Raw genomic sequence first — 27,336 nt, 5'->3', positions numbered from 1 at the left:
TAACAACGATGACAATAAAACTGACCCTCTCCTTCACTCCAGGTCCTACCTACTGCAGATATGAAAATAACGGGGAAATTGGGGGATAGAAAAGAGGTCATATGAATGCAAAAGGGAAGTGTGCACTTTCCCAGACACTAGTAATAATGGTGGTATTTGTTAAGCGCTTACTATGTGCCAAGCACTGTTCTAAGCACTGGGGGATACAAAGGTCATCAGGTGGTCCCACGTGGGGCTCACAGTTTTCATCCCCGTTTTACAGATGAGGTAACTGAGGCCCAGAGAAGTGAAGTGACTTGCCCAAAGTCGCACAGCTGGCAAGCGGCGGAGCCGGGATTAGAACCCATGACCTCTGACTCCCAAGCCCGGGCTCTTTCCATAGAGCCACACTGCACCTCTTAGTACAGCGCCCTGCACCCAGTAAGCGCTCAATAAATATCATCCATTGATTGGTTTGGGGAGAAAGGATCAGTGTGGCTGCTGTCAGCTGTGTGACTGTGGGCAAGTCACTTCACCTCTCTGTGCCTCAGTGACCTCATCTGGAAAATGGGGATTAACTGTGAGCCTCACATGGGACGACCTGATGACCCTGGATCTCTCCCAGCGCTTAGAACACTGCTCTGCACACGGTAAGCACTGAACAAATACCAACATTTATTTTTATTTTCCAAAGAGGGAAATCTGGGGCAGGAGACAATTTAAAAGGGGAATGCGGCAAAGAGAGGGGAATGTCGGTGGGCTCGGGTGGGAAAGGAACATCCCCCCTTTCAACTTGGGAATTTCGGCTCACTGCCCCGTGCCTCAGTTTCCTCATCTGTAAAATGGGTATTCGCTCGAGAGGTGTCTGATCCGATTATCTTGAACCAAAAGTAGGGTTTAGACACAGTAAGGGCTTTAAAAATAGTTTATTATGTTGTTGTTGTTTTTGTTGTTACTGTTATTAACAATCCCCCCTGCTTCTCGAGCCAAGGGAGGAGCCAGGGCTAGGTCCTTCCTGCCCCTCACAAAGATGGCGGCGGCCCGGTCAGGTCGCCCCGCAGTAAAATGGCGGCGGCTCCCGCCCCGCCCCGCCCCTTTCCCGCCGCCGCCGGCCAATGAGAGACGAGCACGACGCTTGGCGCCTGCGCAGTGACAGCTGTCAGGGCCGACGGGCGGCGCGTGGCGGGGAAGATGCCTAAAAAGAAGCGGGAGAGGGGGAGCGTGGCTCAGGAGGTGAGGCCTGTTTTGCTTTTTTTTTTTTTGTCCTTCCTTCCCTTTCTATCCCTTTCCCTTCCCTTTATTTCCTTCCTTTCCCATTCTTTTCCTTTCCTTCCTTTTTCTTTTCTTTCTTTCCTTTTCTCCCTTCCTTTCCATTCCTTTCCTTTCCATTCTTTTCCTTTTCTTCCTTTCCTTTTCTTCCTTTCCTTTCTTTTCCTTTCCTTTCCTTTCCTTTTCTTTCCTTCCCTTTCCTTCCCTTTCCCTTCCCTTTCCCTTCCCTTTCCCTTTCCTTCCCTTCCCTTCCCTTCCCTTCCCTTCCCTTTCCTTTCCTTTCCCTTCCTTTTCTTTCATTTTCTTTTCTTTCCTTCCTTTCCTTTCCTTCCCTCCCCTTCCCTTTCTAATTTTCTTATCCTACCGTTTGTCCATTTTTCCTAGACCCTACTTCAGTCTCCAATTTCTACGTGGATTCCCTCTTTATTCCTGAAGACATTTAAATTGATTGGGGCGCTAGTCTTCTCTCATGTCAAAAAATCCAAATTCCTTTTACCCTTGCCTGCTGTACACATGTATTCTATACACCGACCAGTTTCATTCTCTTTGTAAATCTCCCCTGTCACGCCTCCACATTTCACATCCCAAGATCAGGACCGGTTAGAATCTGGCCTCTGAGTCAACATTCTCTGACTTGTGTGTCACCCTTCCTTAATTCACCACCCCCTCAGCCCCACAGCACAGTGCTCTGCGCATAGTAAGCGCCGAATAAATACGATTGAATGACAGCACTTGTAAGGATGCATAATGGATATAAATGTCTGTCCCCCTCCGGACTCTAAGCGCTTAAGGAGCAGGGAATGTATCTACCGACTCCGGCATCTTGTAATCTCCCAACCGCTCAGTGTAGTGCTCCGCACCTAGGAAACGCTCAATAAGTCTGATTGATTGGTACCATCCTGAGCCCCTCTAGATTGGCAGAAGGACCCTCCAAGTTGGCATCTCTCTTTCTGATGGGATGGAAAACCAGTGACCTGAACAGGACATCATTTGAGATGGAAGAGTGTTTTACTTGTGGTCATTGCATCCGTTTCCTCGTTACTCTGACTTTAATAATAATAACAATGATATTTGTTAAGCTTATCATGTGCCGAGCACTGTTCCAAGTGCTGGGGGGAGAGGGGGTACAAGGTAATCAGGTTGTCCCACGTGGGGTTCTCAATCTTAGTCCCCATTGTACAGATGAGGTGACAGGCACAGAGAAGTGAAGTGACTTGCCCAAAGTCACACAGCTGACAGGTGGCAGAGCTGGGATTAGAACCCATGACCCCCAAGCCCAGGCTCTTTCCACTGAGCCACGTTGCTTCTCTAACCACCAACCTACTTGCTAGGATGGGCCCTGTTTCTCTGGTGAGTCCAGGTTTCTGATTTATAAAATATTCAGATTATCTGTGCAATGAGTGATGTCCTCCATTCCTCCAGACAGGCCTTTCCCAACTACCAAATAAAACCATTTACCCAGTGGTTGAAATTGAGATGAGTGTGGCCCAGTGGATAGAGCTCAGACGTGGCAGTCAGAAGGAGCTGGGTTCTAATCTCCGCTCCACCCTTTGCCTGCTCTGTGACCTTGGACGAGTCACTTCTCTGTGCCTCAGTTCCCTCGTCCGTAAAGTGGGGTTTAAGACTGTGAGCCCCACAGGGGACAGGGACTGTGTCCAAACCGATTACGTAGTAGCCACCTCAGTACTTAGAACAGTGCTTGGCACAATGTGAGCTCTTAAATATCGGTCAAAAAAGAAAGGATCAGTTCTCCAGCTAGTCTAGCTTCCAAACCCAGCTTTAAGTGTGTTTCTTTTTTTCCTTTTGGATTTTCCACGAGCACTCCGGTCCGGATGGAGTACGTACCTGGGGCCCAAAGATCCTGGGTTCTAATCTCATCTCGGCTACCTCTCTGCTGGGTGACCTTGAGCGAGTCAGTTACCCTCTCTGTGCCTCCCGTCACCTCATCCGTAAAATGGGGATTAAAACGATGAGCCCCATGTGGGATGGGGACTTCCTCCAACCCGATTTGCTTGTTTCCACCCCAGCGCTTAGTACGGTGCCTAACAAAGAACATAGACATATTGCTACACTCCGGCCCCGGCTGCCCCAAAAGAAAGAGGGATCTCAGAGAAGATCCCGGGCCGGGCTCTCCTTCCTGCCTTGTCCGTGCCCTTCCCCTCTCACCACGGATGCTCTACGACTGCCTGGTTAGAGCTAGATGTTCTACTCTTATTAAAAGTCGTGTGCTCAGAGCCAGCGAAGTGGTGATTTAATCAAAAATGTTTGTTAATCTGATGAGTGCAATAAAAACCACACAAGTGAGTAATCTCAGCACCTGCAAACCATCCCCACTTGTTGTAATGAACCAATTACCGAACAAGCAGCACTTATCCACGGGGCTGTGGCCCGGGCCATCTGTGTTTGGTAGTCACCTTCCTCTTCTAGTAATTACGGTATTTATTAAGCACCTACTAGGTGCCAGGCACTCTACTAAGCGCTGCCATTTGTAGCCCTTCTCAGATTTCTTTCAGCTCTTTGGCACCTGGGATCGTAATAATAATAATGATCATTGTGATATACGTGGGGCACTAACTGTGTGCCGGGCGCTGAGAAAGATACTAAAAAAGTCAGTTGTACGTACTGAGCGCTTACTGGGTGCGGAGCACTGTACTAAGCACTTGGGAGAGTACAGTGTAACTCTACAGACACGTTCCCCGCCCGTAACGACCTTACGGTCTAGAGGGGACCCAGTCAGACCCAGTCGCTGTCCTAGACAGGGCTCACAGCCTAAAGGGGAGGGTGAACAGATATATTTATTTTTACAGATGAGGAAACTGAGGTACCGGGAAGTTGTACGACCTGCCCAAGGTCGTATGGCAGGCAAGGGGTGGACCCCTCTAGACTATAAGATCCTCTAGACTGTAAGGTTGTTGTGGATAGGGAATGTATCTGTTTATTGTTGTATTCTCCCAAGTGCTAAATACAGGGCTCTGCACGGAGTAAGTGCTCGATAAATGCGATTGAATGAGTGAACCAGGAGTGGAACCCAGGCCCTGTGACTCCCTGGCCCGTGCGCTCGCCACCAGGCCTGGTGTCAAGGGAGGGAAAGTGGACTTTTAGGATTAGGCTTCCAAAAGAGTCTTCCAAAAAGCAAGAGAATTGTGATGCAGAATGATGAGAAATACCATATTCCAGTGCTGATTTTTCATATCTCCCGGGAAGAGGAGATGGTGATTTCCCTCCAATCCTAATGGCAGAAAGATCCCCGCAGAAGTAAGCCTCGCTTAAGCGTTTTATCCACCTCGGTAATCCAGGTTGGGATACTTAATAATTACACTCCATTTTTCAAAGAGAGGGATGGCGTGGACTGACATATTCCAGTGTTGCCCCGGGAGGCTCGTTCAGATCAGCATTCCGCTCCTCAGAATCTTTCAATAATATAGTAATAATTGTGGTATTTGTTAGGCGGTTGGGAGAGTGCACTATAACGGAGTTGGTAGGTGCGCTCCCTGCCCACGACAAGCAGGCCTGGCCTAGTGGAATGACCACAGGCCCGGGAGTCAGGAGACCGGCTCTGCCGATTGCTTGCGGTGTGTGACCTTGGGCAAGTCACTTCTCTGTGCCTCACTTTCCTCAACGGTAAAACGGGGATTAAATATCTCTCCTCCTCTGTACTTAGACTGTGAGCCCCATTGCGGGACGGGGACTGTGCCTCACCTAATTAACTCGCACCTACCCCAGCGCTTAGAACAGGATTTGACACGTAGTGATCGCTTAACAGATACCATAAAGGAAAACAAACTCACAGACTAAGGGTGAAATGACCTCAAAGCTGAGCAAAGTCAGCAACCTTCAAGAACCCGAGAAATGCCCAGCCCAGCTCAGCAAGAGGCGGACGCGAATCCCCTATTGTTATTCACGTTTATTAAGGCCTCACCATACCGAGCACTGGGGTAAGTCCACAAAAATCAATAAATGACACTGTTCCCTGGGCCGCAGTCTGTGTCGGGGAAGACAGATTTATAAAACAATATGCAATATAACGGTTATAGACCACAGTCCAATGAATCAAAAATATCAACAGTGCAATATGGACATTAAATGCACCATTCTGCCCGTGTTCCAAGCCCTCCCCCAATCCCACTCCTAATAAACCTTTCCCGTTGAATCTCCAGCACCCTGAACCGGACAAACGCACCAGTCATTTGTAGCATTTAGGTATTTTATTTATATCCATCTCCAGCCCTTGTGTATATATATGTTGGATCGACCGTACACGCATTCATTTATTTTTATTACTCTTATTGTTCACGGTTTTATGTCTGTCTCCCCCCTTAGAGTGGGAGGTCTCTGAGGGCAGGAAACATATCACTTCTCTGCGTTTTACTTTCCCCAGGACTTAGTACGGTGCAAAGCCCCCAGTGGGCTCTCAATAAATGCCATTTCTACTACTGATAATTGTGGTATTGAAGCGCTTACTATATGCTTACTAAGCGCTGGATAGATAGAAGAATATCAGATGGGACAGTCCCTGATCCACATTGGGCTCAAACTGGAAATAAAGTATTGCATCTTCATAGTACAGAGGGGGAAACTGAGGCACAGAGAAGCTATAAGCGACTTGCCCAAGGTCACACGTCAGGCGAGTGGTGGAGCCGGGATTAGAACCCAGCTCCTCCGACTTCCAGGCCCGCGCTCTTTCCACTAGGCCCGCCGCGTCCCTGCTGCTGGGGATAGTTTTCCAGCAGTAAAGAAGCGGCACGACGTTTGGTGATGGTGGCTTTTGCTCGCTCCCTGCAGGGCGATAAGCGTAACCCCCAGGAGCCCTTCTGTCCATATCCGGAATTTATTTCACGTCCGTCTCCCCCTCTAGACTGTAAGCTCGTTGTGGGCAGGGAACGTGTCTCCCACCTCTGTTATATTGTCGTGCTGCCCTCTCCCAAGTGCTTAGTTCAGCGCTCTGCACACAGTTAGCGCTCAGTAAATACCGCTGATTGATTGGAGGGGGAGATCGGAGACTGCTCTGGCCATCCGTTGGATCCTTCATTCATTCAGTCGTATTTATTGAGCACTTACTATGTAGGAAGCAGCGTGGCTCAGTAGAAGGAGTCCGGGCTTGGGAGTCGGAGGCCGTGGGTTCTAATCCCGGCTCCGCCGCTTGGCAGCTGTGTGACCTTGGGCAAGTCAGTTAACTTCTCCGTTGCCTCGGTTACCCCTTCTGTAAAATGGGCATGAAGACTGTGAGCCCCATATGGGACAACCCGATTACCTTGTATCTACCCCAGCGTTTAGAACGGTGCGTGGCACATAATAAGCGCTAAAAAATACCAACCTTATTATTATTATGTGCAGAGCACTGTACTAAAGCACTTGGGAGAGTACAATATAACAATAAACAGACCCATTCCCTGCCCACAATGAGCTTACAGTCTAGAGGGGGAGAAAGACTTCGATAGAAATAAATTACAGCTAGGAGGGTTTAGTCGGGGAAAGCCTCTTGGAGGAGACATTTGGCTTAGACCCTCCGGCTTCTGCCCGGCCTCCGCTGTCTCGGCCCGGGAGCCTGGCCCAGGCCGAAAGGTTCCGCGGCAGGAAGGTCCCGCGGATCCTGGGAGGATCCTCCAGGGAAAGCCGGCTGCCTCAACGGGAACCGAAACAGAGGCGCGCTCTGCCGGTTTTCATTCCGGGTCTCCGCTTCTCCCGAGAGGAGGGTTTCGGACCCCGCGGGCCGGTAAACGCTTCAAGTTGTCCGTTCGCCGGCATCTTAATTCATGAGTTCATAAGGTGAGGAGCGGAGGCCGGTTCTCGAAGAGCTTGCTTTGGGACTTCCCGTACGAAGCCATTCTCATTAATTCATCCTAATATACCGGGGGGCAAGAAAACTAAACTTCCTTTACCTGGGGGGCCAGCCCCAGTCTGGCTAGCAAGAAGCGACCCTCCGGCCTTGGAGCGTCTTGTAAACCTCCAGATTTTTCAGGCGGTTAAAGGATCCCCTCGGGAAACTCCGCGGCTGAGGACATCGCTCCTCTTCAACTCTTAAAAGCCTTCCTGACGAATGGTTAATTTGTCAACCTTGTTGTTCCGAGTATTGAGCTAAAACCCGGTTTGGACTCCGTGGCAGGTCTTTCTGCTTTCATCTTCCCGATAGAATCCCTGGCCCGGGGCCAGCTGCTCCACAACAAGCAAGGAGCCCCACTGCAAGGCAATTTTCCTGCCCATTAATAAGATAATAATGATAATAATAATATAGGCCAAGCTCTGTGCCGAGCACGGGAGTCAGTTAGAATCAGACGCAGCCCCTGATTTCTCTGTTGTTGTCGTTTTTACGTTGTTTTTAAGCGCTCGGTACAGTGCCCTCCACACAGTAAGCACTCCATAAATATGATTGATTGCTATGTGCCAAGCACTGTACTAAGCACTGGGGTAGATGTAAGATCAGGTTGGACACACGTGAGGCTCACGGTCTAAAGGAGGGAGAGAACGGAGATCTCAAGAGGAAACAGAGGCCCGGGAAATGTAAGTGACCGGCCCACGGTCCCACAGCAGGCAGATGGCGGGGCTGGGAGGAGAAGCCCAGATCCTTCCGACTCCCAGGCCCCGGGCTCTACCCGCTGGGCCGGCCCGCTTCCCCGGATCCTGAATTGTCGATCCTGAGCGTGGCTCCCCGCAGCCCGGAGGGACCGCCTCGGGGGCGAACCTCCCTCTCGGCCACCGGCTCAGGCCGTCCTCCCGTTCTTCCCGGGAGAAGGACCAGCCTGGCCGCGGGTGAAGGCTCGGCCTGGTGGGCTTGTGGAGAGGGAGAGACACGCACACACAGAGGAGCCGTCGGGGATGGAGGATGGCAGCAAGAGAGAGGTCATCGGGGAGGGAGGATGGCAGCGAGAGAGAGGTCATCGGGAATGGAGAGTGACAGTGAGAAAGAGACCACCCATGTGCGTGCAGGTCCGTATGCTTGTCCTTGCCCACCACTGGAAGCCAGGCTCAGCCCGGGCCTTGCCCCCCGGGCGATCATCGGCGTGACGACTGGGCCGGAGCGGGCTCCGCTGCCCTGAAGAGCTCTGACTCGCGGCTTGATTTCCGCCGGAGAGCCAGAGCCGCCCAGAGATGCCCCCGGGGACCTGCCGGGGAATTTTACAGTTTCTCTTAACTCGGAGATTTTATTGTGTGTGGGGCCCCCGGGAGACGGCCCTAAAGCTCTGAGAATAAGGTGTTACTCCCCGAACCAGGCGACTAGAAGGAGATTTTTCCTTTGCTTGCTGCTTGTGTTTTGCTTTTGATGAAGCTCGGTGGGAGTGTGTAACAGCCGCTGCGGAGAAGATCTCTCTCTCTCTCCCTACTCCTCTCTCTCTCCCCCCGCTCCCCTTGGCTTGCAGAAGAGAGTTGTTTTCGTGCAAGGAGAGCCGTGGGCTCCGACCCCGTACACCCACTAGCGATGAAATCCTTTTCTTCTCACTGACCCCGGTAGCGTGAATAATCAAGTTACCTCCTAATAATTACGATGGTATCCGTTAAGCGTGTACCGTGTGTCGAGCGCCGTTCTGAGCACGGGTAATCGGGTCGGACACAGTCCTGGTCCTCCATGGGGCTCGCGGCCTTGATCCCCGTTTTACAGATGAGGCAGCCGAGGCACCGAGAAGCAAATAATACTGATAACGATGGTAGCGTCACTGTTCTAAGCTCTGGGGTAGATACAAGGTTATGGGGTTGTCCCACGTGGGACTTACAGTCTTAATCCCCATTTGACAGATGAGGGAACTGAGGTACAGAGAAGCAGAGTGACTTGGCCAAGGTCACACAGCAGACGGGTGGTTCCCGGCCTCACGACCGTCCTCGTGACCTCTGCCCTTCACTCCCGGCCCCCGTGTCTTCTGTAATTGATTTATTTGTATCTGTAATTGATTTATCCTATTCATTTCTATTAATGTCTGCCTCCCCCTCCAGACTGTGATCTCACTGTGGGTAGGGATGTGTCAGTTTGCCGTTACATCGTACTCTCCCGAGCGCCCAGTAGAGTGCTTTGCACAGAGAACGTGCTCAATAAATACAATCGAATGAATTGGAGACCGAACCGGGTTGCCGGAGTCTCGGGGTGGAGGCCCGTTTATCATCCCAACTCTGTTCTCTGGCCTCAGGAATCTCTTGGCTAGCTGGATTAATGGAGAGACCCTGGAGTCAGGAGAGAGACAGAGAGGACCTGTTATAACAAACTCTGCTTGACTCCTCCCTCACCCGGTTGTATTTATCGAGCATTCACTGTGCGGCGGCACACTGCACTAAGCGCTCGGGAGAGTTCAGTATAACAGTCGACAGGTCCCCCTCCCGCGGCGAGTTTACAGTCTCGAGGGGGAGGCGGACGTTAATATAAACGGATACATTCCAGATAGGTACGTGGGTGCTGTGGGGCCGAGGGAGGGGTGAATGAAGAGGTGCAAATCGAAGTGCAAGGGCGAAGCAGAAGGGAGAGGGAAAAGAAGAGGAAATGAGGGTCTAGTCGGGGAAGGCTTCTCGGAGGAGACGTGCTTTCGATGAGGCTGCCCCACTCCCTATTTTACCCATCTTTTCCAAGGGCCGATTATCCAGCGCGTAGGGTACCCGGCCCTCACCGTCCTCCTTGTCGCGGCGGCCACTTCATTCATTCAGTAGTATTTATTGAGCGCTTGCTATGTGCAAAGCACCGTACTGAGCACTTGGAATGTACAATTCATGGTCCCAGCCCTCAGCCCCCCGTCCCTTGCATCCTCCCCGCAGTGGATACTTCCTGGCGGAAGCCCGGGGGGGCCAGAGCTGAGCAGGGGGTCCCTGTCAGAGGCAGGACTCTTCATCCGTGTCCTCTGGCGGCCTCGTCCCGACGGCCGACGGGCTCGTCTCTCGGCGAGTGCCGGAAAGGGGCCCGACTTCAGTGCCGACCCCCGCTCTGTTTCCCCGGTGCGGGGGCTGGCTTCTAAAGCCCGGCGGTTCGGAGGCGAGGAGGGACCTTCAGCGGACCGTAAATATTCACGGGAGGAGGTTAGAACTCCAGGCCCTAAAACCTTGATCTGTGTCCGCCTATTTCAGGCTCATTAAAAAGTGGTAAATGAAATTGGGAGCGTCCAGAGGTGCCGCCGATGAATCGGACCGGAGCGGATAAGGAGCTCCGAACGCCGGCTCTCCGGCAGCGCGCGAGCTGCGTGCGGGGGTCACTTGCCGCTCTTGCTGATGGTTGGCCTCCCTCGGTTGGTGGATTTCGCCCCGATGAGGTCTCCGAGCGGCCGCGTCGAGATGGCTCGTCGGGCGAGCGGTGGGGGACTCCCGGTGCCGTTCGGCGGCCGGTCGGGGCCGGGGGGTGGGTCCTGCTCGAACGAGCGGAGGGAGGCGGGGGGCGGAGGCGGGGCCTTTGAACCCTGGGAACGGGCGGTAACAGAGACAGTTTAATAATTACGGTACTTCTTAAGCACTTACCGTGTGCCAAGCACTGTTTTGAGCCCTGGGGTAGGTCCAAGTTCGTCAGGTTGGGACAGCCCCGTCCTCACATGGGGCTCACTGTCGTAATCCCCGTTTTACAGATGAGGTGACTGAGGCCCAGAGAAGTGAAGTGACTCGCCCAAGGTCACACAGCCGACGAGCGGCGGAGCCGGGATTAGGACCCACGACCCCCGACTCCCAAACCCGGGCTTTTTCCACAAAGCCACGCTGCTTCTCGGGGTTTGGGGGTTGGAGGGACTCGTGTTCGGGGATGAACTGCTTGGGCCCCGAGGAAGAGTTGGCTCTTAGATCTTGGGGTTTCCCGACCAGCTAAGACTTCGGGTACCCGGAGAGACGGTGGTGCCTTCGCCTCTTTCAAGCTAGTCCAGAAGGAGAAGCGACGTGCCAACTGGATTCTGCAGGCCAGGGGATAGGTCGGGGGACGCCACCTCCCGCCCTCCAAGGTCGCCGTGTGCCCCAGAGTCTTATTTCACTGTCCCTCCGTGGGCATCCCCCCACTCCCCCAAAATTTTCCCGCTACACCGGGAACCAAGGACCGGGGATTAGGGCGGAGTAGCAGAGCTCCGGGCATCCTCCTTCCATCCCCTCCTTCTCACTTGGGCACCCTCACCCACCCTCTCGGGGCAGCCCCACCCTGGCCCCCAGGAGCGAGCGTGGGAGACGAGAGCTCGTGGACTCCTAAACCCCCCCACCCACAGCGGAGCCTCTGGTCGAGGGCTCCCGGGTGGTTTTTTTTTTTAACGGCATTGAAGTGCCCACTACGTGCCAGGTGCTGTGCTAAGCACTGGGGTAGATACAAGATAGGTTGGACACCGTCTGTCCCACACCGGGCTGGGAGCAAAGCTTCAGCTGGAGTCTGGGAGCAGGGGAGGTCGGGGCTTGGGAGGGTGTAGGAAAGAGGAGGGTTGAGCTCGGTAAGCACGGTGCCCGGCACATAGTGAACGCTTAACAAACAGCACAGGAACGGCGAGGGATTCCTCCTTCCCCTCCTCCTCGTGGCAGAGGCCGCAGCCGGGTCTCGGTCCCTGTCGTCGCCACGCTGGGAAGCGACGCGGCCTGGAGGAGAAAGCACGGGCCCGGGAGCCGGCGGACCTGGGTCCTAACGCCGGCTCCGTCGCTTACCCGCCGTGCGAGCTTGGCCGGGTCACTTCACTTCACCGGTCTCCATTTCCTCGACTGTATAACGGGGGGGACCGCCTTCCAGATAGACCGTGAGTCCCAAGCGGGCCGGGGACGGTGTCCGACCCGATTAACCTGTACCTACCCCAGCGCTTAGAACAGCGTTTGACACAGCGTAAGCGCTTAACAAATGCCATTTGCAAAAAAAATGCTCCTTGGCATCAGCAGGGAGCCATCTTGGTGGCCTTGAAAGGTCTGATGAGGCACTCCTGGGCTCTAGGGGCAAGGTTTGCTCGCTCCGTGGTGTGCGGCCCAACCCCCCCCCCCCCCCCCCAACCGGTGCCGCCGAATTCACGGGTGACGGGAAATCGGGGTCTGCTGTCGGGGATTTGGGGGGCGAGGACAGATGAGAGGGGAGGCACGGCGGCGCCGACCCCGCGCCAGACCCGGGACGGTGAGCGAGGCGGGGACCCGCTCTGTTTCAGATCGACGGGCTGGAAGAGAAGCTGTCGCTGTGTCAGAGGGAGCTGGAGGAGCTGGACGGCAGGCTGGGGAGGGAGGAGCTGAGCCCCCAGGACAGGTACCACCTCCCCTTGGCCGGCGGGCGGGAGGCGGGCCGGCCGGGGGCCCAGGCCCCATCCCTGGCTCTCGGCGAGCACCTTTTCCCCTCCGGCGGTGGCCCCCCAAAATGCCAGGATTGTGCCTTTCCCCCGTTCGGAGCTCCTGGGGTGCCAGGGGAGGAAGGACTTGAAGGAAGGACCTTCGGGCGGATTTATTCTTCACCTGTCCGGGAAAGACGGGGGCCCTGCTTGGGAGGGGGCCAAGGGCAGTCGGTCCGTAGTCTGCCCGTTGCAGGTTTAGGCCCCTCTCTAGACGACACGGGCTTGTCGTGGGCGGGGAATGTGGCTGTTTACTGTTATAGTGTACTCTTCCCCGGCACTCACTACAGTGCTCTGATGTCTGACCCAACTCTTCCTTGCTCAGGCATTGTCCTCTTTGACCCTTCCTGAGACTCCTCAGAACACCCCCCCGCCACACACACGTCCTCTCCCCCAAACCTCAACTCCTCACAGATGGAAGCAGCGTGGCCTAGAGGAGAGAGCACGGGGAGTCAGAAGGACCTGGGTTCTAATCCCCGCCGCATCCTTCATCTGCTTGGGCAAACTGCTTCACTTCTCGGGGCCTCGGTTCCCTCGTCCGTAAAATGGGGATTAGGACTGAGCCCCGTGAGGGACATGGATCGTGTCCCACCTGATCACCTTGTACCCAGCGCTTAGTACGGTGTCTGCCGCGTAGTAAGCGCTTAAATACTATAAAAAGAAAAAAGACCAAAAAAAACCCGAGGCTTGAGCTGCAGAGCAGTCTAGTGGCTGGGGTTTTTTCCTCCTGGTCCGACTCTCCCCGTCGGCTCCCGCGGCTTTCCCTGCCGCTGACCCCTCCGACCGCTTCACGCCCGTCCCCCTCCCCTCCACCAGTACCCCGAGGCGAGCTCGGGAAGTCCCTGGGGTTGCCGCCTTGCAGGAAGGCTGGTTCGACGCGGCGATCTCACCGTGGACGAGCACGGTGCTCACGCCCACCGGGATCTCCGCGCTGCTCCCCGACCCCGGCTCCTGCCTCGCCCGCCCCAGGCCCTCAGCCTGCAACTCCCAGAGAGCTGTTCGGCTGGCTCTTCCCTGGGCCTCGGCCCCAGGGGCTAGCGGCGAATGGGTGGGGTATTTGGCAAAGACGGAGGAAGGAATCCCGGTCGGGAGAGGGAAGGAGGGGATCCCGCCGACGGGGCCCGGCGAGCTCCCCTCTCCCATCGGTGTCTCCCGGAGTTGGGAGCGGGGGCCGGATTCCCGGCTCCTGCCGCTGCCCTCGGCTTGCCCCGTCCCCCCCCGCCCCCCGGCTCGGAGGGGGGTGGAGGCTCAAGCGGGGGGGTCGGGTTGGGCCCCTCCGATGGGCTGGGACTGTAGAGTCGGAGAGGGGGAGGCGCAGCGGGAGGGTGGGCGTCGGGGGAGCTGGGCAAGCCGGGCAGGAAGTCCAGAGCGCCTTCTCTCTCCCGTCCAGGAGGTCCCTTGAGAAGCAGAAGAAAGGTCTGGAGACCAAAGCCTCCAACTACGGTAAGATCCCCCGGCCGGCCGGGCCCCCGACGGCTGCCCGAACCCGGGGCCGCGGGGCGTCCGCGGGGAACCCCGCTCCGCGGCGGCGGCGTGGGGGCCGAGGAAGGTGCGGAGAGGGGGCGGGAAGCGGGGGGGCGGGGAGACGGCACCCCTCTCCTCCCTGGCCCCCGTCTGCCCCGCCGGACCGGGGGCTCCCCTCATCTCCCCTCCCGTAACCCTCGCCTCCCGCCCCGCCTCCGTCTTCCGGGGCCGACCGGCCTCTCCGCCCCCGCCCGGGAACGGCGGTTGGGAGGGGAGAGCCGAGGTGAGAACGGGAGACCCGGCCGCACGGGCCCGTGGCCTCTCAAGGTCCGTCCGTCCGTCCGTTCGTCGGCGGGGGCTCTTTCGGCTGGGCGGGGACGGGGAGGCCGACTGCGGCGCGCCCGGGGATCGGCGGGGGAGGAGGGTGTAAGTGAAACGGTCGGCGTTTCACCCTCCCCTCGTATCGACGGTTCTGGGCCCGCGGCGGCCCCCGGTGCGTCTCCCGTCGCCGCCCTGGCCCTGACCCCCCCCCCCCCTAAGGCGGGGAAGAGCGTGGGCAGAAGCCGGGCCCCGGGCCCCGGGCCCAGTCCCGGCCGCCCCGCGGTTGGGGTGCCGCCCGCCCGGAGGGCAGCGGCCGCAAAGTCCAGAGCGACGGAGCCGAGGGACCGCGGCCCGTCGGCGCCCCTTCTCCCGGGCCCGGTCTGGATCCGGCCCGGCCGGCGTCGGGGCGGGGGGCCCGAGTGCCGGCTCGCCTGCCGTCCGCTCCCCCGAGCGCTCGGTACGGCACCCCGCGCTTAGTGAACGGCACCGACGGACGGCCCGCCGGGTCCAGGTGTCCTCGGCCCGCCCGCGCTGGGAAGCGGTGCCCGAGGCCCGGGCTCTTCCTTCCAGACCGGCCCTGGGCCCACCGGGCCTCTCCAGACCCAGTTCAGACCCGCTGTGAGACCGCGGACCGCGGTAGACCACGGGCCTGGGCGTCGGGAGGACCTGGGTTCCGATCCCGGCCCCGCCACGTGCCCGCTCTGTGACCTCGGGCAGGTCACTTCGCTTCTCTGGGCCTCGGTTCCCTCATCTCTAAGACGGGGATTAGGACGGGGCGCCGCGTACGGGCCGGGGACCGTGTCCGACCCGACTAGCTTGTATCCGCCCCGGCGCTCAGAACGGCGCCTGGCACAGAGCGAGCGCTTAACGAAGAGCACGGTCGTCGCTAGTACCGTCTCTCCGTTCCACCCTCCCCGGGTCGTCCCCACGGGGCCCGGCTCGGGCTCCCAGGGGCCCTCCGGACCCGGAGGGAGCGGCCCCGAGCGCCCGCGGCCCCGGGGGAGGGAGGGAGGAGCGGGGTCCTCCCCGCCACCCCGGGCCGGCCCGCTCCCCCACCCCTCCCCGGCTTCTCGTTGCAGAGCGGGAGCTCCAGGTCCTGCGGCGAGAGAACCGCCGGAACACGCTGCTCTCGGTGGCCATCTTCCTGCTCCTGGTCCTCGCCTACACCTGCTGGACCGTGTGACGCCGCTCCCCCGTCCCCCCTCCCGAAAGGGACCGACTCCGCTGGCCCCGGCTCTCCGCCGCAGGGTCTCGCGCGGAGGGGAGGGACCGAGGACCGGCCGCCCCCCGCCCCCGGCGCTTAATCCCGGCTCCGCCGCCCGTCCGCCGCGTGACCCCGAGCGGATCGCTTGGCTTCTCTGTACCTCAGTGACCTCTCCTCCGCGAAACGGGGGTTCAGACTACGAGCCCCTCACGGGGCGGGGACCGCGTCCGACCCCATTTGCGCGCGTTCGCCCCAGCGCTCGGCCCCGCGCCTGGCACGCAGTAAGCGCTCGACAGACACCACGCTCGTTACCCGACGTCGGCCCTCCGCGGGGCGGCCGGGCCGGCCGGACCCATCGCCGCCCGCCCGCGGGGTCCGCTGAGGCCAACCCGGGCCGCTCCGCGATCCCGCCCGCCCCGGGGGCTGCCGGGCGGCCACGGGGCGGAGTCCTGGTCCGGGCCCCGTCGTCTTTGGCGGGGGGAAGACCGCCAATAAAAGGATCTCGGGCCGACGTTCTGTTTGCCAGGTAAATATCAGAGTCCGCTCCGGCTCTCCTGCCGGGGCCCGAGGGGCACATTGGTAGTAGGGAAAGCAATTTAGACGGAGACGGGTGGGGGGGGAGGAGAGCCTTGGTGTCTGTCAAACCGGAGTGGCAGCACAAGGGGGAAAATGGGCCGAGGCTTCCGGAAAGCAGTGTGACCTAGTGGGAGGAACCGGGGCCCGAGAGGCAGAGGTTTCTGGGTTTGAATTCTGGCTCCGCCACACTTGCCTTCCGCGTGGCCTAGGGCACGTCGCTTAACTTCTCTGGGCCTCGGTCTCCTCGTCTGCAAAATGGGGAACGTAGTTCTCTCCCCCGGACTTAGGAAGCCCGTGTGGGACGGGGATGACGTCCGGCCTGATCATCCCGCATCTACCCCAGCATTTAGTAGCGTCCTTGGCACGGAGGGAGCGCTTAAAGACCCCGACGGTTATTATTTGGGGGGCGGGGGGGGGGGAAATCCCAGGGGAAGCGGGCCGGATGCGGTTTAGGCTGAAGAGGGTCCTCTCTGTCGAACCAAGGGATCCCGGTCCAGCGGCTGGAGGTGGAGGAGAGGGGCCGAGGCCGGGCCTCATCCCCGGGTTTCTAAGCGGCACGCCCGGCCGACGCCAAACCGGACCGAGATGCCAGTCCGGCCCGGGTGGGCGTCCGAGGGAGGAACCTGAGTTCGCCCATCTTGGGAGGGAGGGAGCCGCCGTGACCCGGAGCAGGCGAGAGAGACCCGAGTCGGGTGACGGCCGTACGGACTTACGGGCGGAACGGAGCCGGTAAATTTAGCTGGGCTTACGGTGAGAGACGGGCAGCGTCGTGGATCCGTCCGAGCCGCGGACACAGAGATCGTGGAGCGGGAGACTGGAAGGAGGCCAGAGAGGAGCAACTAAAATGACGGAAGGCGCTCGAACGGGGAGAGGAGGCGAGATTAAACCGATTAAATATGGAAAGCGGTGAGTAAGGGTGACGGGAGCAGCCCGGGAGAGGATCCCCGGGGAAGCCGGGAGGGGAAACCGAGCAGGGGAAGATTTAGGCCGACGGGGGAGACGTATATTCTCTCGGGGAGTTCGAGCCGGTGGAAGAGCCTCGGAGAGAGCCGGCTCCCCCGACGGACGAGATAGATACCTCGGGCCTCTCCGGTTCTCCGCGGCGGCTTTGGGAGCGGGGGGGGGGGGGGGGGAGGCGTCCCGGGGTCCGGCGTGATCCAGCTGACCGGAGGCCTGCGAAGCCCAGGGCCGGACGCCTTCTGGGGAACCTTTGGGAAGGGGAGGAAGACGCCCCAAGCCCTGCTGCGGGAGCACCGACGCTTCTGACGCAGGAGGCCGGTCTCGGGGGAAGGGGGCCGTCACCCGAAAGCGACCTGTGACCCCCTAACCCGAACCCGGCCTTCCGTTTCGCGGGGGCCGGCCCGGGGCTTAAGAGCCCGGCCTCCCCGCTTAAGACTCGGGGGTCGGGGGCTACCGTCTCCTACCTGTGAAATCCCCAGAGGGCCCCAGGCCGGGCCCCCCTTCCGCCGACCGCCACGCACCGGCCCCGGGGTCGGTCGCTCGCTTCGAAACGGCCACCCAGACTTTAAAAATACGTCTCGTCTTTAATGATGAGGCGCCGACGCCGGCCGGCGAGCCCCGTCGGGGCCGGGGTCCGCGTGACCGCCCGACGTCGGCAGGGTCGCGCCCACGCCGTCGGCGGAAGGGAGCGCGGGGCGGGGCCGGCGGGGGCCCTCGGCCCGTCGGCGAGGCCGCATCTCTCCGGGACCCGCGGCCCCGGCCTTCCCCGGCAGCCGGAGGGGGACCGGAGGGCCGACGACGGGCTGAGTCTCGAGAAAGGCCGGCGCCGACGGCGCGGGGGGCCCTCGGCCTCCTCCGGGGCCCCGTGGGGCCGACGGCGGCCCGCCTGCCCCCGGCTCCGCGGGGCCCGGCGAGATGGAGGGAAGACAGACTCGGCGGGGGGGGTGGGGGTGGGAGTAGTCTTTGGCAAAACACGCAGAAGCCACAGCAGGGAACCAGACGGGAGACACCAGGGAAGCGTCCCGCCCTCCCTCAGAGAGCCCCCCCCGCCCCCCCTCCACCGGGCCAGGCCGCCGGGTGGGCGGGAGGCCCCCGCCACCCTCCGGCGGGGAGTTCCGGTGCCTCCGGGCTCGGGGCGGTAGCCCGGAAGCTCGGCTCGGCGGGAGACGGCGGAGAGGGGAGAGCCGCCCGGGCGGGTGGGGGGCCCGGGAGCCACCCGGGCCGGGCCCGACCGAGGGAGCAAGGTGGAGGCCTCCGACTCTGAGTCAGGCGAGGCTCTTCCCCGCCCGCGCGGAGGACGGGGCAGGAACTACTGAGGGAGGCCCGGGGCCGCGGCGGCCGTGCCCCGACCTGCCCGCCGGTCAGGCGGCCGGGAGAGGGGACCCGCCGTCTCGGCCCGGCTACGGGCCGGCCCTCCTCCGACGGCCCCCGCCCCCTACGGCTGGCCCTCCCAGAGGGGACCCGCGGCCTCCGGCCCCGCCCGCCGCCTGGCGGGCGGCCGGTCCCCGGCGGGGGCGGACCGCCGGGCGTCTCGGCCATCCGACCCCCGGGGCTTCGCCCGGGGGGGCCCCGGGTGCGGGCGGCGGCAGGGGAGCCGGTCCGGGGGGCTTACGGGGGGGGGGGGGACGGGGGGGCACGGGGCTAAGCCCGCGGGGGTGGGGTGGGGGGCCGAGAGTCGGGGAGGACGGGGCGACCGATCTGCCCTTCCCCCTCCTCAGGCGGCCACAGTCCTCCCGGGATGGTGACCTTACCCTCCGGCAAGCAGTCCCGGCCGCCGGGTCGGCTCCTTCCCCGAATTGGTCTACGGAACTAGGGCGGGCCGGGGCGGGCCGGGGTTCGGCCCTCTCGCCCTCGGGGGCCCGGGCTCCATCTCCACACCGGAGGACCCGTCGGCGGGGCGGTGGGGGGGGGGGGGTCCCCCGGCTCCTCCGGCGGCCGAGGCCCGGGGCCCCTAGCCCCCTCTCCCGGAGAGGGGCGACACCCCCGAAGTGCGGTGCCGCCCCCGGGTCTCCGAGGGCGGGGGAGAGGGGAGCGGCCAAACCCCCAGTCTCTGACGTCCAGGAGCTCCGGTCCCGGGGGAGACGACCGGCTTCCGCTCCCGCGCGGGCTCCTTCCCGCTGCTCCCGAGGCGGGGGGTGCGCGTGGGGAGGGAGGGGGGAGACTGGGAAGGCGGTGGGGGCGCTCGCCCGCCTAGGTCCCCGCGGCCCCCCGGGCGTGTGGACGGGGCTTCCAGGGCGGGTGGCCGCTCAGGGGGCGTGCGCCTGGATGAAGGACAGCACGTCTTCCTTGGACAGCGTCTCGGGGTCCTGCCTCTTCTGGGAGTCGTGGACCCGCACGCCCTCTCGCCATTCCCAGAAGAGGCGCCGGAAGTAGCAGATGCTGCGGGGAGAGAGCGGAGGGCGGGTGGTCGGTCGGGTGCGCGCGTCCCTCCCCACACCTCCCGCCCCCTCCCCTCGGACGGGCCGGACCGACTCGGGTCGGCATCAACGAGGGGAAGGGGCCGTCGGGGCTTCGCTCCGGTCGCTCGCGTTAGGGGTTCGGGGTTCGGGGGCCTTTTCCTGACTTCTCCTGAAGGCCGGGGGGGGGGGGGGCACGGAGAGGGGCGACGAGCCGACCGATCGCCGCCTATTAAAAAGGCGGGCAGCAAGCGAGCCCGTGACACGAGGCCGAGGAGGTTCGTTGGGGGCCGGGGCGGTGGCCGGTTGGGGGGGGGGGTACCGCCCTCGCCCACCCCCCTCCCCCCCGATGCCGCAGCCTGGGAACCGTCCTCCTCCTCCTCCCCCACCCGCCTCCGCCGCCGCCAATTACCGCCGCCGCGGCCGTGCCGGAGTCCTACGATCACCGACACTTAATATTCACGGTCCGTTTGCCGGCACCGTCCTAACGGCGGCGGCGGCAGGGTGACGGGAACGAGCGTCGACGGCTGATCGCCGACACGTCAGTGGCTCGCTGGCGACGCCGTCCGTCACGGACCTCCGACGGCCGAGGTCCGGCCGGGCCGGCCGACGGGCTCCGGCCGGCCGGCTCTGGAGCGGGAGAGGAGACGGGGGAGAGCCAAGAAAGCTCCCGGATGCGATGGGGCCGGAGGGGAGGGGAGGGGAAGGGTGGTTCTCCCCATCCTCTGGGAGGCCCCGTTCTGAGGACGGGTCCGTGAGAGCCGGATCTGGCCTGGGATCCCTCCCCGTGGGCTGAAGGTTCCAGGAGCTAGGCAGCCCCGTAGGAACGATGGCGATCGTGGTATTCGTTAAGCGCTTACTGTGTGCCAGGCACCGTACTGAGCGGTGGGGTGGATACGGATCGGATCGGACACCATCCCGGGCCCGCAAAGGGCTTAGAATTAGAACGCGGGTCCCTTTCGACTCCCTGGCCCGGGCTCTAGCGCCTACCCCTGCCCCAGCTTGACGCCGCCGAGGGCTCCTCGGGGTCAGAGCCCGTTTTTGCCCCTAGTAGGGCTTCGCCCCTACTGGAGACTCCCCCCCCCGAATAGCTCCGTCTCTTAACGGGGACCCGCCGGCCAGTTCCGCAAGGGGGGAGAAAAAAAACCGTCTACTCTTGTCTGTTCCGCCCAGAGAACGGGATCGCTGGGGTTCCCTTCCTCCCAGGCCGCTCGAGACCCGGCCGCCGCGGCGGAGGCCAAGGGCTCCAGCCAGCAGCTGAGTCTTCTGGGATAGAAAGCGTCCCCCCCGCCTCAGGGAGAGCCCTCCGTGGACCCCGGATCCGGGGTCCGGCCCGGCCCCGGCCGGGAAAATCCGATTCCAGACCGGACCGAGCGGGCCCGGACCCGCTCACGGCGTCGGGGCGAATGCCGGGGAGGACCGGCACGGGGACCTGACGGGGAGCGGGGCTCCTCCGTCTCCGGGGACCCTCGGCTTGACTCGGGGGTTGGGGGCGTGGGGGGGGAGGAGAGGGAGGGTTCGTTCTTAATTACTGAAAAGGTGCGATGGAGTCCAGGGGAAGATCGTAGGTGGAGACTTTCGCCGACTTGTTGAAGAAGAACTTCCGCTTGGAGGTTCTGCTGAATCCCATGGTCCAAGGGTCTGCGGAGAAGGGGAGGAGCGGCGGGATGGTGAGGGGGACGGGGCCCCGAGTTTCCCGTCCCAGCTCCCGGCTTCGGGCTTCCCTCGAGCCACGGCAAAGACCACCGACCGGGCCCCCGACCCCGATGCCTGAAAACGGAGATCTAGAACCCGCCGAGGGACGGGGACTGTGTCCGATTCCCTCCTCTGCCTTCTCTCCCAACCCCCAGCACAGTGCCGCACGCACGGCAAGTGCTCAGGAACTGCCATCGCCATCGCCAGTACCGCACGAGAGCAGGATGCAGTCGAGGAATGCCAAGAGGGTCACGCGGCTCCAGGCTCACCCTCTTGCAGGCTTCTCCCACTGAGCCGCGGCGGGGAGCGAGATGGGGGTCCCCAGAGCGGGGCCCGGGGGGGGCGGGGGAGGCCCGTCGGCATCGTCGACGATGACATCGCACAACCCCGCGCTGGGCCCCGAAACCACCGCTGCTTATCGAAGCCCCCCGGAAGCGGCTCCCCCCGAGGGATTTAACCGGGCCGCGGACAGGCCGTCCCGGGCTGGGGTGCGGCCGCGTCCGTCAGTTCTCCGGCCACGGCCGGGGGGGGGTCCGGACAGACGGACGGGGGCCTCCTCCGCAGAGGGTCCTCCTCATCCCGGGCGGGCACCGACCGCCCCTTCGGGGCCGGGATAGCCCGGGGGGCCGAGGGAGGTGGCGGCCCGAGGGAGGGCGGTGTGGGGAGGAGACCCGGGATCTAGAACGGAGGGAGGGGCAGAGCGGGGGCAGGCCGGCAGAAGTTGAGCGGTGGGCGCAGGGGGAAGGGCCAGCTCATACTCACCGTTGACGGTCCTGACGATGTACAATCCAGTTGGCACGAAGTGCCTATCGTCCCGTCCCGTGTAGGACAGCCGGGGCATGTTGTACGAGCCCTTTATAATCTTCATTTCCAGCCTGGGTCCCAAGGGAGGGGGGCAGAGGGTCAGGGGCCGGGGCCACTCACCGGGGGGGGGGGGGGGGGGGGGGGGCGGAGACAGAGGGAGTCCCCAAAACGGGGGAGGTGCGTCTGGCTCCCGCCAACCCACCGGGCCCCCGGTCCCCAGTCGAGCCGTGCCAACACAGCCCCGCCCCCACCCCGGCCCCCACGGCCCCGGCTCGGGACAAGCCACCCAGTCGAGGGCCCCGCCGGTACGCTCTTCCTTTACTTTGCCCTTCTTCCCCGGCGGGCAGGCCCGGGGCCGGTCGTCCCAGCACCGCCGAGCCCGTATCTCTAACCCTCTCCAGCTTCCCTCTCTGCTCTCAGCGGCCCTCCGGTGTCTCCCGTCAGCTCCGGCAGCTGCCGCTCCTCGAGCGGAGCCCGGGGAGGGCAGCTCTCTCCCGCATCTTCTCTCCCGGTTGGCTTCCCTCCCTCCTCTCCCCCTGCAGTCTCCCTGCTTGACCCCGCCCCGTCCCGGCCCCATCCAGTTCCCCTTGCCGAACAAACCCAGGGGGGACAGGAAAGGGTCTTTCTCAACGCTCACCTCAGAAAGATCTTCTCCATTTCCTCCAGCCTGTACACCTCTTTCACTCTGGGGCAGGATGGAAAAGACAGCGAGGGAGAGGAAGAGAGAGAGAGAGAAGCCCTCAGGGCGGTGAGCTCTCCGGCTGGCCAACAGCCTCGATACGGAGGGGGAAAGACCGGGGGGGCTGCTCGGCTGCTCCTGGGGAGAGCCCGGGCCGGGGGGCGGGGTTGGCAGCGGCCCCGCTCTCTAGGATAGAGATGCCAGGCCTTCCTCGCCCAGCCCCGGCCACCTCGGGGACCCCAACGCCCACGACCGCTCCGGTGCCGACCACCGGGCTGAGGTCTCCTGCCTCGAGCTCGCTCCGGGCCTCCCCGTCCACGGCCTCCGGCCCCTCGGAAGGCGTCCCGACAACCCCCGGGGCCGAGAGGGGATCCCCGGCACGGTCGCTCCCGGGCGGGTCCGGAGCCGGCCCTTCGCCGTGGGGCCCGGGGCCTGTCCGGCAAGGCCGGCGACGGAGGCTCAGGAGCACACGGATGCTCGGCGGCGGGGGCTCGGCCGGTGACGCGGAGAGCCCGGAGCGAGCTCTCCTCTCCCTCCCCTGGAGGATGGGGGGTCGGCTGACTGGGAGGGGCTGGGGGGGGAGGCGGAGACGGGCCAGGCCCCACGACCCTCAAGGCCGCCACGTGAGAGATCGGCCGGTAGCCCGCACGGCCCGACCCCCCGGGATCACCGGCGGGGCCGGGGACGAGAGCCGTCGGCCAGGCCCCCCCGCGCCGGGCCGGACCGCTCGCCGACGGTCGCTCACCTGATGGGGTTCATGTCAGGCCGGCTGGGCTTGGAAACGGCTTTAACGAACTTCTCGGCCAGGTGGATCCTGGAAGGCAGGCCGGACTACGTGAGTATTCTCCCAGAGCGGGCCCGAGATCCCCCACCCTGGTGGCCGTCACCTCCCCGGGCCCGGGGCCGGGAGGGCGAACCCCGGCTCTGGCCGCCGGCGGCACCGTGGCGTCTCGGGCAACCGGGGTCGGTGGCCCGTGGCCAGAAGCGGGACCGCAGCCCGGAACGCGGGCCGGAGGCCGGGGACCAGCCGCCGAGAGAGAGCCGGGGATCCGGAAATCGTCCTCGGGACCGGCCCCACCGAGCTCGGGGCGGGACCGCCCTCCCAGAGCCCCAGACCCCTCCACAGCGCTCTATTTTGGACGACCCCCCAGGCGGCCGGCCAGCACAGACGGCTCCGGCCGCGTCCCGGGAGCTGGCCTCCGGGGTGGTCCGGAATCGGTACTTGCGGGCCGCCAGTCACAGTGGGGAGAAACTGCTGGGGCAGACTCGGGGGGTCAAGGGTTCTGGGACCCCCAAATTCACCAGCCGGCCCGGCGGCTGCCCCCAGAGGGCTCCAGAACCGGGGGGGGGGGGGGGGGGCGGGTTGTCACCGTCCGGGCTCTGAGCCCCGCCTCCCCGTTCCGCCCCAGGCCCAGCCCTACCGTACCGCTGGTTAAAGTGCTGCTCGCGGACATCGTTGCCGTTGAGGACCAGCACGTCGAGGATGTGAATGGCGCTGATTTTCCTCTGGGCCTTGCCCTGAAACAGACCAGAGACGATCAAGCCCATGACCACACCAACCCGGCTTTTCACTCCTCCATTGTCCCGAGGTTCTAACGGGCCACGGGAAAGCCACCCCGAAGGCTCCGGGCCCGGGCCCCTCCATTTCGGGCCCCGGGCCGAGACCAGACCGTCTTCCTGACGAGGGCCCCGGGACCACCTGGGGCTCGACGTGGACTTGCCGAGCGGTTAACGGACTGACCCTCACCCCTTCAACAGGCTACAGCGTGGGTTCTTTCCCCGGCCCAATTTTCGGTTTCAGACCCAATCCCGCTCCTGGGCAGGGGGTCAAGGCGGACCTTCGAGGCTCTGACTTCCCACTGCCGAGCCCGTCGGGGACCCGGCTCTCAATCCCCACGCTGAATCGGGGTTAGGCTAACAGGTCACCACCAAGAGGGTCTCACCAGAGGACGCCAACGTCAGAGCAGACTCCCCCGCAAGAACCCCGGCAGCTCAAGTAGGGCCCGGCGGACCGGCTGAGAAGGTTCCCCGCCATCCTTGAACACGCGGAGGCTTGATCTGGGCCCCAGACCCAATCTCTCCCTCCCGGGCTTCCTGCTCTCGGCTGCCCCGGTCCGGACTTTTCAGTGGGCTTTTGGAGATCAGAGCCGTCCTCCCCGGCTTGACGGGGCCACGGCAGGGGTCCGAGGTCAATCGTCCCCCCGGAGAGGCGGGAATGCCAGGGGAAGCCAGGCACGAGTCCAGCGTGTTCCGGGATGGCCCAGGAGCTCGTTCTATCGGGCGGGGGGCAGGGACAGGCCCGTGGGAAGCCCTAACTCCCGGAGTTGGGCGCGTGCAGCCCGGGGGCCTGCCGGTGGACGACTTCTTACCTCTCCCTTCAGCTCGTGGACAATCTCCACAGAGAGCAGGGTGTCCCGCGGCAGCTCCGTCTTCAGGTCCAGCTTGGTCCAGCGGTCGGACTGGCGGCCGCCCCACGTGTAGATCTGCGACTTCTGCCGACGGAGAGGAGAGGCAGGGTCGGGAGGGGATGGGGCGACTCCAGGCCTCTAAGCACCCGGGCCTCGGTAGACGCGTCTGCGTAAGTCAGGGGCCGGGTGAGCAAGAGTCTAGGAGCGCGTAGCTGCCTGAACGGGCACTCCCTTTCTGCCCGGGTGCTGGCTGTTCTTGGCAGTCCTCAGAGGACGGGGGCCGGGGTGGGGAGGAAAGAGGGACAAGACATTTAGAAGGGATTGCTCAGAGACGCCGATGGCCTCAACTGCAGTACGAGTGGCAGGGAGATGACCGAGGGGTGACGACTGGTGGCAGGGAGAGGAGAGGCTCAGACGACGAGGAAGGCGAGACGAGGAAAGATGGGGGCTGGGTCGAGAAGGATGGAGATGGGAGAGAAGGGAGAGAGCGCACGAGGTGGGGAATGAGAGGACCGGGAGAGGGAGGAGGAGGAGGAGGAGGGGGTAGAAGGGAGGAGAGCCAGCCAGCCAGCACAGGCCACGGTTTCCCAGATCAACCGGCCCAACCTGCTTCCTTGTCCTGGGCCAGTCCCCTCGTCCCTCAGCTCCCAAGCCTGGCCTAGCAGCCTAACCTAGAGTGCCCGCGGAAGAGCCGGCGTGAGGGGGCAGGGGGCCGGGACCCAAGCCCATATTTCAGGAAGAGCCAGGGGAGGAGCCCCGCAGGGGGATGGGAGAGAGAGAGAGAAGAGGGGGGGGGGCTCGCCGGGGCCCAGCCCTGAGCCCGCTCCCCAACTCACCCCGAGGCCGATGAGGAACTTGGCCTCGCTCCCCGACACCATGCAGCGGTAATCCAGCACCGGGCGGATCTTCTCGAGGGTCTTCGGGTTGAGCGGGGTGGGCTTGTAGCTGAAGATATCCATGTCGGCCCCCTGAAGGGCCCCGGAGGGGGAGAGAGGGCGGTGACGATCCGCAGGCAACGGTCCCGGGACCCTCTCCCCAAGACCGCTTCCCACCCTCCGCCCGACCACCTCCCGAAGTGGGAGGCGTGGCCGTTTCCCTCCGGGCAACGAGGGGCCCGGGAGGAAAGGGGGCGAGGGTCAGGACAGGATTCCGGGGACCCGGATCCACGGAGCGGCAGCTACGGGCGGCCCAGCTCTCGTCCGCCTCTCCGCGAAAGCGAGGACTGTCTTCCCGCTCATCCGTTCGCACTACCCGGTTTCAGCCTCTCTTCCCCATTGAGCCGGAGAGCACTGGCGGCCGTCCCCCCGGCTACCGAGGCCGGAGCACCCCCGGGCCGGAGGGCAGAGGCCGAGCCTCGCCCCGGCTCCGCCTCTCCCTCGGTCCACCCGCGGTCCCGTCCGCCGCCGAAAGAAGAGCCGCTCCGGCAGGCCTCGGGCGGCCGTGAGCACCTCCCCGGCAACTAACGTGACTTCACTTCTCTGGGCCTCGATTTCCTTAACCGTGAAGTGGAAATTGAGATGGTGAGCCCCACCTGGGACAGGGACCGTCTGACCCGATTAGCTTCCATCTACTGCAGGGCTAAGTACAGCGCCTGGCACACAGTAAGCACGTAATACGTACTATTAAAAAAAAAAAAATCAACGAGGAAGGGGGTCACTTGCGTCGTGCCTGGCATCGACGACGAATGAACCCTATGTGTTTTGAAACGGAGCCGCCGGGCCGGACAAGACGTCCCGGGATTTGGGAAGAGGTCCAGGAGAAAAGAGGTAAGGGGAGCTGGGATCTGGCCCTACGCCGCTGGAGTCAGCCCAGACGGGGATGCGGAGGACTCTCTCCCAAGCCCCCCGATCCCGTGCTTCGGACCCACGGGAGCCGCCCGCCGCCTCGGCACCCCTTCCCGGGCTCACCTGGATCAGTTCAAAGAACTTGGACTTGGGATCCGAAGGAGAGGGGGCCACCCGGGCCTGGTCTGGAATCTGCAGCAAAGCAAAAGAGGGCGGCGTTTCGGCTTTCCCGAAGGCTGGCTCAGCTCACCGCCCCCCACGGCCAAACCTCTCCCTCCCTCTTTAGGACGAGAGGGTGGGGGACGAAGGGGCAGTGAGGGGCGAGCGTCGCCGCTCCGCCCCCCGGGTTCCCGCCTGTCCGGGCCACGCCGACTGGGCCTCCTCGGCGGTCTCGGAGGGCCGCAATACGGAAAAGCAGATCAACGCCGCCACCCCGGGTCACCCGCCGCCTCCGCCGCCGGTCCGTCCAGACCTCCTGAGCAGGCCTGGACGATGGCCCCGGGGTAGGGGAGCGATGAAGGGCTGGAGGAAGCAACAGTCCTCTCCCTGCTGGGCCTCAAGAAGCACGGTCTAGC

At 62.8% G+C, this 27,336-nt stretch overlaps 2 protein-coding genes across 5 annotated transcripts in view; one reads left to right on the top strand and one right to left on the bottom strand.

The window, feature by feature from the left end:
- The first annotated feature begins 1,129 nt into the window (after nucleotides 1–1,129).
- On the top strand, nucleotides 1,130–15,971 carry CCDC167 (coiled-coil domain containing 167). Its single transcript, XM_029047208.2, has 4 exons — nucleotides 1,130–1,212; nucleotides 12,297–12,391; nucleotides 13,861–13,913; nucleotides 15,335–15,971. Exons 1-4 carry the CDS (start codon nucleotides 1,171–1,173, stop codon nucleotides 15,436–15,438), a joined length of 294 nt encoding a protein of 97 aa, XP_028903041.1. The 5' UTR covers nucleotides 1,130–1,170; the 3' UTR covers nucleotides 15,439–15,971.
- Nucleotides 15,972–18,654: 2,683 nt separating this feature from the next.
- Nucleotides 18,655–27,336, bottom strand: part of CMTR1 (cap methyltransferase 1) — a 31,018-nt gene continuing 22,336 nt past the window's right edge. For all 4 annotated transcript variants that reach the window (XM_029047206.2, XM_029047204.2, XM_029047207.2 and 1 more), the window contains exons 16-24: nucleotides 26,885–26,953; nucleotides 25,814–25,945; nucleotides 24,939–25,061; nucleotides 23,996–24,087; nucleotides 23,315–23,383; nucleotides 22,528–22,575; nucleotides 21,849–21,961; nucleotides 20,924–21,032; nucleotides 18,655–19,374 (exon numbers count right to left, since the gene is read on the bottom strand). In XM_029047206.2, coding sequence (XP_028903039.1) covers nucleotides 19,242–19,374; nucleotides 20,924–21,032; nucleotides 21,849–21,961; nucleotides 22,528–22,575; nucleotides 23,315–23,383; nucleotides 23,996–24,087; nucleotides 24,939–25,061; nucleotides 25,814–25,945; nucleotides 26,885–26,953 — 888 coding nt within the window. In that variant the 3' untranslated portion in view covers nucleotides 18,655–19,241. The remainder of the gene's footprint in view (nucleotides 19,375–20,923; nucleotides 21,033–21,848; nucleotides 21,962–22,527; nucleotides 22,576–23,314; nucleotides 23,384–23,995; nucleotides 24,088–24,938; nucleotides 25,062–25,813; nucleotides 25,946–26,884; nucleotides 26,954–27,336) is intronic.

The sequence above is a fragment of the Ornithorhynchus anatinus genome, chromosome 19 (assembly GCF_004115215.2).
Source record: "Ornithorhynchus anatinus isolate Pmale09 chromosome 19, mOrnAna1.pri.v4, whole genome shotgun sequence".
In the NCBI taxonomy this organism is placed as follows: domain Eukaryota; kingdom Metazoa; phylum Chordata; class Mammalia; order Monotremata; family Ornithorhynchidae; genus Ornithorhynchus; species Ornithorhynchus anatinus.
This window is presented reverse-complemented; position numbering and strand designations above follow the sequence as displayed.